Source organism: Phymastichus coffea, unplaced genomic scaffold (genome assembly GCF_024137745.1).
Source record: "Phymastichus coffea isolate CEN01 unplaced genomic scaffold, Cenicafe_Pcof_1.1 PCOF00028, whole genome shotgun sequence".
Lineage (NCBI taxonomy): Eukaryota > Metazoa > Arthropoda > Insecta > Hymenoptera > Eulophidae > Phymastichus > Phymastichus coffea.
Genome location: NW_026706839.1, coordinates 888,639 through 901,587, shown reverse-complemented (window position 1 = coordinate 901,587; position 12,949 = coordinate 888,639). Strand labels below are relative to the sequence as shown.

The 12,949-nt window shown below is 55.8% G+C and overlaps 1 protein-coding gene across 1 annotated transcript; it reads right to left on the bottom strand.

Moving 5' to 3' along the window:
* Positions 1-43: 43 nt before the first annotated feature.
* Positions 44-1,758, bottom strand: LOC131662751 (NADH-quinone oxidoreductase subunit B 2-like). The gene is made up of 4 exons (XM_058932645.1): positions 1,442-1,758; positions 860-1,087; positions 476-790; positions 44-404 (listed from the first exon to the last, which is right to left on the bottom strand). Exons 1-4 carry the CDS (start codon positions 1,464-1,466, stop codon positions 307-309), a joined length of 666 nt encoding a protein of 221 aa, XP_058788628.1. The 5' UTR covers positions 1,467-1,758; the 3' UTR covers positions 44-306.
* Between the last annotated feature and the right edge of the window lie 11,191 nt (positions 1,759-12,949).

Below are 12,949 nucleotides of genomic sequence, written 5' to 3'. Positions count from 1 at the left end.
TTTTTATTTAAAATAACGTAGTGGAATTCAAATTGATATAGTTTAATGAGATTTTATTTGAAACGTTTGAAGATTTAACTATTTTAATTTGGTTTATAAAAATAGAAATGTAAAAGATTTTGTTTCATATATTTTAGATCATTTTTATTCTAACAAAGCATTTTTAATAACAAAATTTCTTCACAATAATAGAAGTTAAGGCGTAATAATCTTTGAATGATTTTTTAATTTTAAACGTAATCATAAATTAATATTTTACAGTTGATTGTTTTAAAAATTTGACTACTTGTCATATTATAAACAAGTTTATTTTCTATACCAGACTTGAGTAGTCTCCATTCGCTTAACTTTCTTTTGTAACTGCAAAATTCCATATAGGAGTGCTTCTGCCGTGGGAGGACAGCCTGCAGGGTTAACATTTGTTTATTAAAAGCTTTGAAATAAGGTAAGAAAATACATATTGAATTTTGCTTACCAGGTACGTAAATGTCCACAGGTATGATCCTGTCACACCCTCGAACAACAGAGTAACTATAATGGTAATAGCCTCCACCGTTGGCACAACTGCCCATAGAAATGACCCACTTAGGGTCTGGCATTTGATCATAAACTTTCCTTAGTGCAGGAGCCATCTTATTTGTTAGTGTACCAGCTACAATAATTACATCAGCATGTCTGGGTGAGGCACGGAATACAACGCCAAACCTGTCCATATCGTAACGAGGTGCAGCAATATGCATCATTTCCACAGCACAGCAAGCCAAACCAAATGTCAAAGGCCAAATAGAACCTAAAACAATATTAACATTAATATGAATGGATTATTTGTTAAATTTCGTTTATAAAACTGCCTGTTTACCTTTTCTGCCCCAATTCAATAAATCGTCGAGTCTAGCCAGAGCATATTCAACCGTATTACTCTTTTTCGGGAAGGGACTGTAAGGTTCTTTTGTTGCTGGGGCTGTTGTCGATGAGCTTCCAACAGCTGGTGTTGTTAATTTTTTTGTTTGCTCTAAGAGCGCGCTCTGCGTGCCCAGGATAGCGGCATTGTTTTTCACCAGTACATTCAATCCTTGCTGGAAAACGTCTGCAAGTGCATACAATAAAAACATGTAGTTGATTGCCATTAGACTTAAGTCGATGCGTAACTTTACATAATGGAAGAAGCAGAAACCATGTTTTTCTAGCAACATAATGCAAGACGATTGTTGCTATTGCTTAATCCAAGTTTGCGATGGAATTACTTGATGTACATATAAAATATCGAGAGTGAAAAACAGAGAAAACATTAGAGATTTGGAGGTTATGCTAGTGCGTTAAAAGTCAAATAGAATTGAGAGCCAGCTATGCGCGTGGAAGCAGCGAGGAATGCGAGCTCGACGAAGAAAACGCAGGTGTGAAAGGAGTGGAGCCGTCGATGAGGATTTGAAAAACAACTTACGATTCGTCAAGACGGAACGCAACATTTTGCCCGAGTCCAGTCTGCCGTGGATCTCCTGACGTCACGTCACACACGTACGACAGATTCGTCGTCTGCTGGTTTGGTCGATGCTGCTGCTGCGCGAGAGCGGCTCGCTTGTAATCGTTCGCCTTGTCCACGACACGCCGTTTCCGATGAAAGCGCGCTGTGTTCCGGGACACGGTCGCTCTCGTCACGCCGCGTCGAAGTAAGTGGAAACGAAAAGATAAAAATAAAATAAAGGAGCAGGCGAGCTGCAGCCGGGGCCAAGCAGATGGCATTGTGCAGCGGGCGCGCGTCGGCATGTGCGGCTGCGAGCGAGCGCGAGACGTTAAGCCGAGGCGCTTAATTAACCGCGACTAATTAGCATCGGCGAGCGCAGATTGCCGATCCACTTTGCCGCGGAACCCGTCGTGGTCTCGCCTGGCGTTACGTATGCGCCCGGTCAGTTTCAGCGCGCCTCCGTGTGTGCGTGCGATTAGTCCTCGCCGTACGTCGGAATTACGCGCATATGCCGCGCGAGTGTAGGAGAGAGAGAGAGAGAGAGCACACACGAGAGGCCTCGGCGTAATGACACGGCTCGCGCGCACAACATATGGCCCGCAAGTACGGACACAGGAAATCTTCAACAATGATATAGACACGTCCCTCTGGGAATAAACGTATTCGTTTAAGGGCCCATTATCAAGGCGCGCCCCTGCACTTTTCTCTTTATTCGCGCCAGAGAGAGAGAGAGAGAGAGAGAGAGAGAGAGAGAGAGAAACTGCCTTTCGGCGAGCATCCTTGAACGCTCCGAGACGCCGGCGGCCCCTGTTGCGAAACACGCGGCCAGAAACCGCGAGATCTGCCATCGAGTTGGCAAACGGGCAGGATGCGCCGGGCCGAGAGTCCGGGCGTCGGGAGCACAAAGGATCGAGGTCGAAATCGATTATCGCCTGGCGCGCCGGGAGAGAGCTGAATACCCAAGGAGGAGAGGCGTGAAAGCGCCGCTCGGCCTTTTGTCGCGCGGAGCGTGAAAGATTAGGCCGCGCCGCGCGACGGCCGCCGCGTCGTGATTGAAAGCGGGCGGCAGGTGAAGAGGCGCGCCCGGCGTTCGGAGAAAGGAGGACGCGCGCGAGGCGAAACCGCCAATTTTTCCGATGATGAACGAGGCCGATAATTTGCGGTTGCAGCGCTTAGGCTAATGAGGAGCGGCCGCCTACCTGTCCAGATGCCGATCGCCCCCGCGCAAAAATCGAAAGGGTTCGACGCGCGTCCGATAGCATCGGCGCAGATGCGCGCGCGCGACACTGATCTACGGCGCCTAGGCCGGCCCGCGCGCTATCTCCCGCGGGCATCGATCGCTCGCCCCCTCGCCGCCGTCAAAGCCGCGCGTTTACGCAGCCTGTGCGCGTGGATTGATGCCTCGCCGCCGCCACCTGCCTCCTCCGTCACCGCCGCCGCCGCCGCCGCCGCGGAAACTGCCTTGCGCTCCCGAAGATGATTGATCGCCTCTCTCGCTTCCCCCTTTTACTGCCGCGCGTGCTCCTCCGCGGCTTATCGGCGTTTGCGATTTAACGCCGGCCGCGCGCTCGGCTTTTTTACGCCCGACGCCTCTCGAAAAGCCAATCAGCGCCGAGTAATTGCGTGCGCAGCCGCGCTAGATCGAACCGGACAATGCGGAGGTTTGCACAAGAGCGGCGCGCACGAGTAACGAGGCCCGAGCGCGTATCCTTGAGCCGCGCCGGCGGGCGCGGTAATCGCCGGCAGTCGTAATGCAAAAATAATCTGGCGGAGAAATCGCGGCGCAAAAAGAGAGCATCCATCGGTAGCCGTCGGTCGTTGCGCGGCGCAGCTGTGTGTTTGGAGAGAGAGAGCGGAAATCTGGGCCGATTTTACGAGGCGATCGATCGAAGGCCGCGGGCTGGCGCTGGACGCGTGGCCGCGGCTCCTTTTTTTGCCGCGAGCAGCGGCAGCAGCAGCAACAGCAGCAGCAGCAGCAGCAGCAGCAGCAGCAGCAGCCGCCGATGTAATAACTCGCGCCGGCCTGCTCTTTTTCAGGCGCGGCATGAATATGCACGCGCCGCGCGGCGAACAATGCGCCGTTCCCAGCGACGTGCGCAACGCTCCGCGGCGCGTATAGGTAAATTAGCCGGCTAACTGCTTATTTGGATTGCACGGGTCCGCGCTTCCTCCGGCGCGCGGAGGAAGCAGCGCTTTCGCCGATAGCATCTTCACGCTCGTTCGCGCTCCGCCGGCGGGCTTCTCACGGCGCGGTCGCGCGTACTCTCGGCGGAAAAAACGCGCGCGCATACGATTAGCCGCGGAGCTTGCGGGCGGGTGTGGCCGGGCTGCTTCAGCAGTCGGGCCACGCGCGCCATTCATCAGGCGCCCGCGTGAAAGGAGCACGCGGCGGGCTTTGTCGCCGCGCCTCGAAGGCCGACGAACCGCGCCGCGAGCGCGCGCGCGCGCGCGCGGACGTGAGTCGCGTCCCGGATCCTCGGCGGCGTCGGCCGTCGCGTCGAGCTTGCGCGCCCCGCGGCGGACGCCATCGCGCGCGCCCGCTGGCCATGTTGCCGAGCGCGGGTCGCCCCCTCCGTCCGCAGCGCGCCGGCTAATAATCGCCGGCGCACTGGCCGATCAGCGCCGGCGATAACCCGAGTAAGCGTGACTGCATTAATTAGCGCGCGCGCGCGCGCGCTGCGGGGCGGCGGCCTGCGCCCGGCATTTTCTCCGCGGCTCTTCCTCGCCGCGGCCAACCATCTCGCCGGCTTTCGCCGTGCCCGCGCTCTCGCCCGGCTTCCGGGGCCGCGCCAGTTCTCGCCGCCTGCCTGCTTGCCTGCCGCCCGGCCGTTCCCGCGCCCAGCTCCGACGCCGCGAGACTGCCTGGACGGCTTCGCTTGGACGACGTTCGCGGACTCTCCGAACGCCCTGTGACTCGCCTGCGGCGTGATTCAAGCGTGTCCGCCAGTGGCGAGCCGGAAGCGCCGTCAACGGACAATCGCCGGGCGGTGCGCGCGCGAAAGATTATCGAAATTGCCTCTGCTCGCGCCGAAATTCACCGCCTCGGTGGACCGGACGGCGCACGTCGAGGCTTCGACTCGGACGGCTTGCGCAAGAAGACGCAATAGGTCTTGCGTGCGACTGTCGCCAACGAAAGACACGCGAGCTGATCCGGCTCGCAAAGTGCTCCCGACGTACTCCGCGGGCGTCGGCCAGCGTTGTTCTCGCTCGCGCCGGGAGAAACGCCGCTCGCGAAAGCTCGGCGGCATCCGCGCGGTTATCGAACGACGGATTGCCCCATCGACGGCGCGCGCGGCTTCCATACCAAATGAGCGTCGGCGCGAGGACGGGCGCTCGCTCTCGCCGCGGCAAGATCTCGACGAGCTTCGGCTCGAGGACGGCGTCGTTCCGCCGCTGTTCGCGCGTATCGCGAATCGAGCGGCTTTCGCGGAACGGACGCTTCCGGCACTCGGACGGCGATCGCGCGGTCGCGCCGCGGCCAACGTCTACTTAGCCAGATATACGCGCGTACGTATCCGTCAGCTCCGAGCTTCGGCTATAATTTGCGAGCGTCGGCCGTGTACGCGGCGATGCTAATGGCGCGGATTCGCGCACGCGAGCCCTCTCGGGGGGACGCGAGCGCGCGCGCGCGCGCGCGCGTGCAACCGCTCGTTATACTAGCGCGCGCGGACATCGCCGCCGCGAGGAGGCGAGACGCGCAAGACGCGCAACGGAAATCAAGACCGGCCGGCCTGGTTGCGCTCTATTGATCGGTCCTTAAAAGAAAACGCGACGCGCGCGCGCTCGAACACATGCACACACACACGCACGGTCAAGCCGCGCGCGCACTGACTTTGCGTGCGCCTTTGTGCATAATTTTCCATTTACGAGCTGCGAGTAATATCGATCTGCTTTCTCACGGTTTCTCGTGCCGGCGTCGCCGCGCACATGCACTTATTTGTCGCATAATAATTAGCCGCGCCAAGGACGCGCGCTCAATGAGAACCGAGAGGCGAGCAGGAAGCGAGATTTCGCCTTGGCGTCACGCGCGCGCAGCTGCCAATCTCGGGGCTCCGCACGGGAGCGCGGCATATGTCGCCCATTAGCTTATCGCGCGGGATTGACCGACCTTCGCGCTCTCGTCCCTCGCTCGACTTGCGGCGTCTCGAAGTCGCCCCGAAGTCAGCTCGCGCGAGCAGCTCGCTCGATTGTCGCTCGCTCGACGCTGCGAAACCGCAGCCCGCGCGCACCCGCGTCGGGGCTTCCGTACTCGAGCAGCTCTTGCGTCTCGCTCTCGGTAGCCGCGGCGCGACGCTGCCGCGAAGAGGCGGGAAACTCGGAATAGAAACTCGGGAAACTCGCGCGACTGGTTCCGGGCCTCGACGGACAGGCGGCCAGGTGGCAGAGGCGTCCGGGCACTGGACTCGCGGCCCGGGTAGAGCCAGCGAGAGAAGTCGGTGGCCCGCGCGAGCGATGTTTGTTTTGTCGGCGCGAGCCAAGGGCCGACAGGCCGAGAGGGCGCGCTTCCGCGAAGGAGACGGAAGGAAGCGAGGAAGGCGACGTAAGTGCAGGTTCGCGGCGCGCGCCCGCGCCTCCGCTCCGGAGGAGCGGGACGAAATTTTGCGCGGGCGGCGCCGCCCGGACACAGCGTTGCGCGCACGGTGAAAACGAGAGGAAGCCGGAAGGGGGCGTGAGATAATAACACGCGCGACGATCGGGCACGCAACGCCGTAATAGCAGATCTCGCGGCTCGGACAGCTGCCGCGCGCGCGCTCGCCCCGGCCATTACGCGCGTTTACGGGCCCTCGCGCGCGCGCGAAGACGGGCCGGCGCGCGAGACAAAGCTCGTCTCGCGATGCGATTTGATTGCGGGTCCAACGGCCGATGCGCCGCTGCGATAGCGCCCAGGCGGCAATTAGAGCGCGCGCGCGCGCGGACAATAATATATAGTGTCGCGAGAGATCGCCCACAGCTGCGCTTTGTCCGCGCTGGCTGCTGCTGCTCCTCTCCGCGCTCACCCCTTTCTCTCGGGCCGCCGTACAGGTGCGCGCACGGGACGCCGCCACGCTATCCATTATGTATCGAGCGACATCACAATGCCGACGCATCTGCCGCGCGTGGCGACTGCACTTGCAAGTTCCTATTCCGGCGGACGTCCAGCGGAGTTGTCACTCGGCGCGCTCGGTCCCGTTCCTCCGGTCGCGGCAGCGTGGGAATGCGCGCGCCGCGCCGCGCGCACGCGTCCTCTCGCGTGCGATAAATCGGCGCTACTCGGCTTACGCCGAATCGATTAGCCGACTGGTTCCGACGAGCCGAACGGTCTCAATTGACCGGAGTCGCGGAGATCGATTCGCTCCTTCGGAGAAGGACGCGCCCTCGGTCGTTCCCCTTTCGGGCCGAACTCGACTTCGCGATCGAGGAGGCAGCCGAGTTGGCGATCGAGCAGCGAACGCGACGGAGCGCAACGACAGCCGATGTCGGAGCGCCGGAGCGGAGAAGCGAGAGAGCAAGCGGCGCGCAGCGTTGCGTGGCGCCTTGGAAAGCGGCTAACGAGAATGGTAAGTAGCTTATGAGCCGCTGAATACGCGGCGCGAGATAGGCGAGTAGGTGGAGATAAGCCGGCGGCCGGCAGAAGAAGCGGCGAGCGGAAGCTCGGGAGCGCGCGATCGATACGCCGCGGGGCCGCGGACGGCTAATTAAGCAGACAATCGCGCGGCTTGTTTTCTCATCGACGCTCGCGAGCGGCGCAACGGCTGCGAGGGCCGCGGCGGCGAGCGCTAATCCCGTTAGCGTGCGCGTCGCGCGCGGCCCGGCGGAGGCGGCCCGCGATCGGCCCTCGATTCAATGTAAATGCGCAAAAAGCGGAGGAGCGAGAAGGAAAAAAACGAGAGCGAGCCGCGAAGCCCGACAGATCGCCGGGGATAAGGCGGTGCGTCGGCGGCGGCGGCCGAAAAATTTTCATATGCATGAGAGGTCGGCTTATTACGCGGCATTAGCTATGCCGCGCACAGCTGCGCGCCACGCACCATTGTAACCCCTTCGCGTCTCGCTCCTCGGCCTCCGCCAGCGCCGGCTACTTGTGCATGGCGGTTACGCGCCTCTCCTCGACTTTTTGACAGGCCAACGCTCTGGCCTCCGTCCTCGCCTTCATTACCATCACAATTCGAGCGGTCCGCAACTGGCCTGCCGGAGCCTCGCCCGATCGATCTGCTCCTCGCGCGCTTCGACGTCGCAACGGGCCCGGGAGACGGAGCGACGCGGCTCCCGGCCGTGCGACCATCTCGCTCTCCTCTCTCGTGCGCGTGCTGCACTTGCGTTTCCAGCTCGAGCGTAATTGGCGCTCGCGCGTATGCAATTTTCAAGCTCAGTTTCACTCGGAATTACGAGACACGTACGTGCCGGAGGACAAGCTTTCGTTCTGCGCTCCGCGGCTCTCGTTACGCTCGGCTCTTGCCCGCGACGTAACGACGTACGCGCCTCTTACGAGTCGGCGCACAATGACAGCTCGTCGCGCGGATGAGTAAGCAGCGCCGATTCCACTCGCTCGAGCGAGTTTCGAGAGGCGCACAAGGTCGGCTCGCGGAGCGCCGCCGGAATTCTTCGCGCCTAGACCCGACGAGGGAGTCGCCTCGCCGTTGAGCGGATCGACGCCGAGGCACTGGCGCGAGCCCGGGGCGAGACGCGGGGACGCTGGCCCCGATCGGATCGATCGTCGCCGGATCAGGACTCGGCGGCGAGATCCGCGCCGCGGCCCCCCGTGGGCGTGGTGCGCGAGCGCGGGCAGCCCCGCCCCGAGCGCCGGCCAATGGGGGCGAGCGCCGCGCTGCCCACGCCCAGCCGGGCGTCCGAGCTTTCGCGCGCGCGCGCCGCCCGCGAGCTTCCGCTCGGGCGGACGGCCGCCGCGGCCGCGAGAGCCTCCGATGATCGATGCCTGCCGGCCCGCCCGCCCGCCCCCACCCGCGCCTCGCCGCTCGCGGCCGCGCGCGCCGCGCGAGTCACGGCCCTCGCGCCGCGACGTCGAGCCGCGCTCCGACGGCCGTCCGTCGGCCGACGTCGCGGCCCTCGCGCCGCGCTTCCGATCGGATCTCTTCGATCCGCCGCGGCCGATCCTCGGCGCCGCTCCGCTGTGCGATTACGCGGCCGATCGCCGGCCAGCCTCGGCGTTCATCCGCCCCATTTGCAATCTTGTTTTTCGCTCGCGCGCGTTCGGCTTTCACACCGAGAGTCGATGCATATCGCCACCGATCCTTTCTAGAATTTTAGCCTCAGCCAAGTATCGTATTAACTTAAAAATCTGTGGATAAATTTCGTTTTTCGGCTATTGAATTTCGATCTCTTGTTCTTGAAACTCGAGTTCTACGCTCTCGTCTTAATACGCCCTGCTCCACCTTTTCGCCGTGCAGCACTTTTTCGAACGTTCGACTGCGAAACGCGCGTGGAACAGGGCCTCCTGGAGCGACGCGTTCGAGAGCTGCGGCGCGATCGGCGCTACGTTAATGCGTGCACTGCCTGCCAATTTTTACATTCCAACTGCGAACACCGATAAATAATTCAGCCGAGTTATTTATTAAAGATCCCCGACTTGCGAATAATGTAAAACTAAGCCGATGATGAAAGACCAGCTGTTGCATGTATTATTCAGAAAAAGGGATTGCACTTGGCAACAAACTATAGAGAATATATCAAAGTACTATATTTGATTGACCGTAATGGTTCTTTATCAATGATTTAAAACTCCTCCATCTTCATTCCTTTCCTAACGGTGTATGATGAAAATCTGGCCGGTAGTGTATGCATCAATTCACTGCTTTATTAACGTTGCCCATAATTTATGCATACGCACTTCTCCACACCGTTGTGCTTTCAATTATTAAAATATAGTGTCATGCCCATTTATTTATTCTGTGCTATCCAATAATGTTTGTTCAGCGTTATTAATTAACCTTTTTAAAAGAATTCATTTAATTGATAAGTGAACGAATCAACTTGTGGTATTATATACTTTTTCAATTGATTCGTTGGGTTCTTCCTTACTCAAAAAACGACAAGTTTTTCCTCGCTGTATAAATTATTAAGAGTATTAAAGATTTACGCGTTTTTCTACGTAAAATATCGTCAATTTCAGAATAAAAGTGCTTTACTTCGAGACCGTTTCTATTTCAATTTTTCGGTAGCTTCAAAGTTTTCCCAAACTCGAAATTTCCAACATAAGTCCAACCAGAATATAGCTGTTGGCGTATTTTCCAACGTAAAATCTTAATTCGAGCTTAGATTCAAGCTATTCAGTTTCGTTTGCGCTTTTCATTTTTTATTCAATCTCAAAATAATAAAGCAAACGTGAAATGTGACATTAACATCGATGACGGATTTTCCAGGTGATTCGAACACTTCCACAAGCGGAAAAACAGATGTCACAAGAAAGCAGGACGTGAGCCTGAGTTTTACGAATTTCGTGATATCCCATAGTACCGTCAAAACGTAAAATTGAGATTACAGTCTCAATTAGAAAACGTCCCGAAATGGTGGCGAATCCAGACGCTTTTTTCAATATTTCAAACTTATAAACTTATTATTCGAGTTTTATATCGCTGCTCGCTAAATTGTTTGTGTGCATTTTTACATTAACTGTAAAATAATATTCGCTGTTTTATGCATGGTCAGTGAGAATAAGTGATCGAGTGGATAAAGTCTAATTGAATCGTTCAATTATTTTTTCATTAAATGAACATTGAAACCCCACTGTTAAAACGGTGAAAACTCGCCGCGGAAAGACTGAAATTTCACTAAGGAATGAGTGACAATTCAACTAATTTTCAAGTAACTTTTAACTGGTTTAGCGTCTCCAACTGTTATAAACAGAAAAGTCTCGCTGAACAATGAGTCATACTGGTTTCTCAATGATTTTTTCTGTTTTATATACCGACGGGTTTTCATGTTCTAGCAATTGATTCTCACTATAAATATAGTGAAAAACCACTGCTAAAAAGTCAGCTGTTGCTGTTTCATCGATGAACTTGATTATTGTCCTGTTATAGATATTTTATTAGCCAGATCTATGAGGATAATAAATGTTATTGTTATTGTTACTATTACTTGAAGAACTATGTTTACGTGGAACGCTGCAGAGGTACTACTAGTACCTGTACACATTAGTCTTGGTTCCCTAAAGTCATTAGCATATAGATTTACCTCCCCTAACACTTTTGGAACGGCGAGAGTGGCGAGTGAGATTTTTACACGCATCGTACCTGAGCCTACAGTTTAAATATAAAATAGAAGTCTATCGTAGCAACATGGGATTGTGGATAAAATACGCGTGCGGTAAGATGAAATGAACCTCTTTATAATGTATTCATTATTATTCTTCGTCCATTGCAAATTAATGTCGATTGCTTCAATTAATGTCCAATGGCATTACAACATTGTTCGATTCTTCTTACTTATTTGTAAAGGGAAGTTTCGAGCAAATCGTAATATTTCAGATTCACGAAGAAGAAAACTTGAAATAGCTAATCGAAAGTTGCTTCAATATTCCATTTGTCTTGTCTATGTGTGGGATATTAATCGATATTAAATTAAATTAGTGCGTGTGACGCAAATCAAGTAAGGCTGCAGACTTTCTTCTTTGGATTTCAATTTTTTGTCATTAGCAAATTGTTCGTTTTTTGATCCCGGTCTATCAAGTGAACGTTAAAAGTTATTCTTTAATTACTCAAGACATTTTCAACTTCCAGGTAAAAATTCTATCACAAGTTGAAACCATTAAATCAAATGGATTTAGTGCAGTGTCTGATTGAAATTTCTCTTTATTTTCGGAATATCGACATTCCCACATGCCAAGTGCACGAGCATTCCGATGAGACTTGTATGAAAGCCTAATGCGGGTTTGATTATTTATCATTACGCGTATAGCCTATACTTTATCAGAGCAAATTTAGTTATATTCAGTTACCTTTTGGTATAGCGAGCACCGACGCGCGTATCATTCTTAAATTGACAAGTGAATATAAAAAAAGGAATTTCGTACGAGTTTTCACGGAAACAAGCAATAAGTTTCACCGTCTATCTAGCGAGGAATATGTTATATGGACTGTTGTGGTTGTGAGTCACAACGATTCTCATTGATCAACTGACGAATCCTTTTTCACCTCGTCAAGTGGTAAACACTTGGCTTACTCTCCAACATGGAAAGTATTGTTATATAGCAGGTTATTGAGTTATTATTCCTCGTCATTGTTTAGAATAGCGACAATATCAGTGATTCAGATTTAACATACCACGCCGTTCCCGTCGACATCGATCGAAAAATCTTCAACTGGCTGAAATGTTGTCATAAATCCAAGCAAGTTCCTTGCAAGTGGTGAACGACAGTCGAGTCGATCGTAGTTCGCTTAAAGTGAACTATTATCAAGATTCATCGACGATTTAGTTAAAGTTATCCACGATTGCGATCGACTCGACTGGAAGCAAGCAAATGCATTATCCCCGTGAAACGTTCGTACGGGCAATAGCCTATAGCAGGCGGTAAGCGGCCGCGAAGCGAATTCCCCGAGAATATTGCGGCATCCGCGCTCTATAGAGCAGAGCCGAGAAATCCGCAGCGCGGAGTATTAGCGTAGGAGCGCGGTGAGCAAAGGCGCTCAATAACCGCGGCGAAGCTCAGGGGGCAAAGGGAAAAAATTGATCCGCGCGAACGGGGCCGAGCCTCGCGCGCGGTCGGGTGGGGGAGGGCTGCAAAGCGCGCTGCAGGCGCAAATCGGCAGGGTGGACTAGGCGCGCTCCGCGAGCGACGCGCAGCGGCGCCGGCGATAGAGGGAGAGGGAAAAGCGGGCAGGAGCCGCGGGAAAGCGCCATTTTGGCCGGTCCGCGGCTCGCCGCGGCCGGCGGAATCGATAGACCAATGGCCGGAGCGGGCGCGCGTCCGACTCGAACGGGGGCAGCCCGCGCGACGTTCGGCCGGTTCGCCCGGGCGGCGTGGTCGTTCACCCGTGCGCGCGGCCGCGACCCGCGGAAGCTCCCGGGCCGCGCGCCAACTCGACGCGTTTCCGACGATCGCGCCTCGTCGCGGCGCTGCTCGCGCCTGGCAGCGCCTCCTCCCACCCGTCCGCGGCGCGCCGAACAATCTTATCTGCGGCCGCGCGTAGGCGCGGCGGCCGCCTGCACGGTAGCGCGCGCCCGTGCAGCTGGCCGGGGCATCCGCACTTGAGTCAACTCATTCGAATTCCCGGCGCGCGGCGCGCTGTTTTTGTGGCGAGACAGGGGCCCCGCTCGCGGCAGGCGGACCGATAACCGTCCCGCCGAATTCCTAATGGATTATGTAAGCCCGAGCGGCTGCAGCCGCGGTGACGACGACGACGACGCGGCTTCCGGCCGGCCGCGGCGCGAGGCGGCCCGAGGAGCGCGCGCCGGGGAAAGGTCGCGGTCGGAAGCTGGCGGCGCGGGCGGCGGGAGGGGCGGCGGGCGGTCGGCGGGCGGCAATTGGCGGCTGGGCGGCGCGCCGCATGCTCG

What these genes read in the sequence shown, in the direction of transcription:
- LOC131662751 (XM_058932645.1), bottom strand. Translation starts at nt 1,466, where the DNA reads ATGTTGCGTTCCGTCTTGACGAATC. An exon ending in GCGTTCCGTCTTGACGAATC is followed by an intron (nt 1,088 to 1,441) that starts GTAAGTTGTTTT and finishes ATGCACTTGCAG; the next exon opens with ACGTTTTCCAGCAAGGATTG. An exon ending in TGTGGACATTTACGTACCTG is followed by an intron (nt 405 to 475) that starts GTAAGCAAAATT and finishes TTAACCCTGCAG; the next exon opens with GCTGTCCTCCCACGGCAGAA.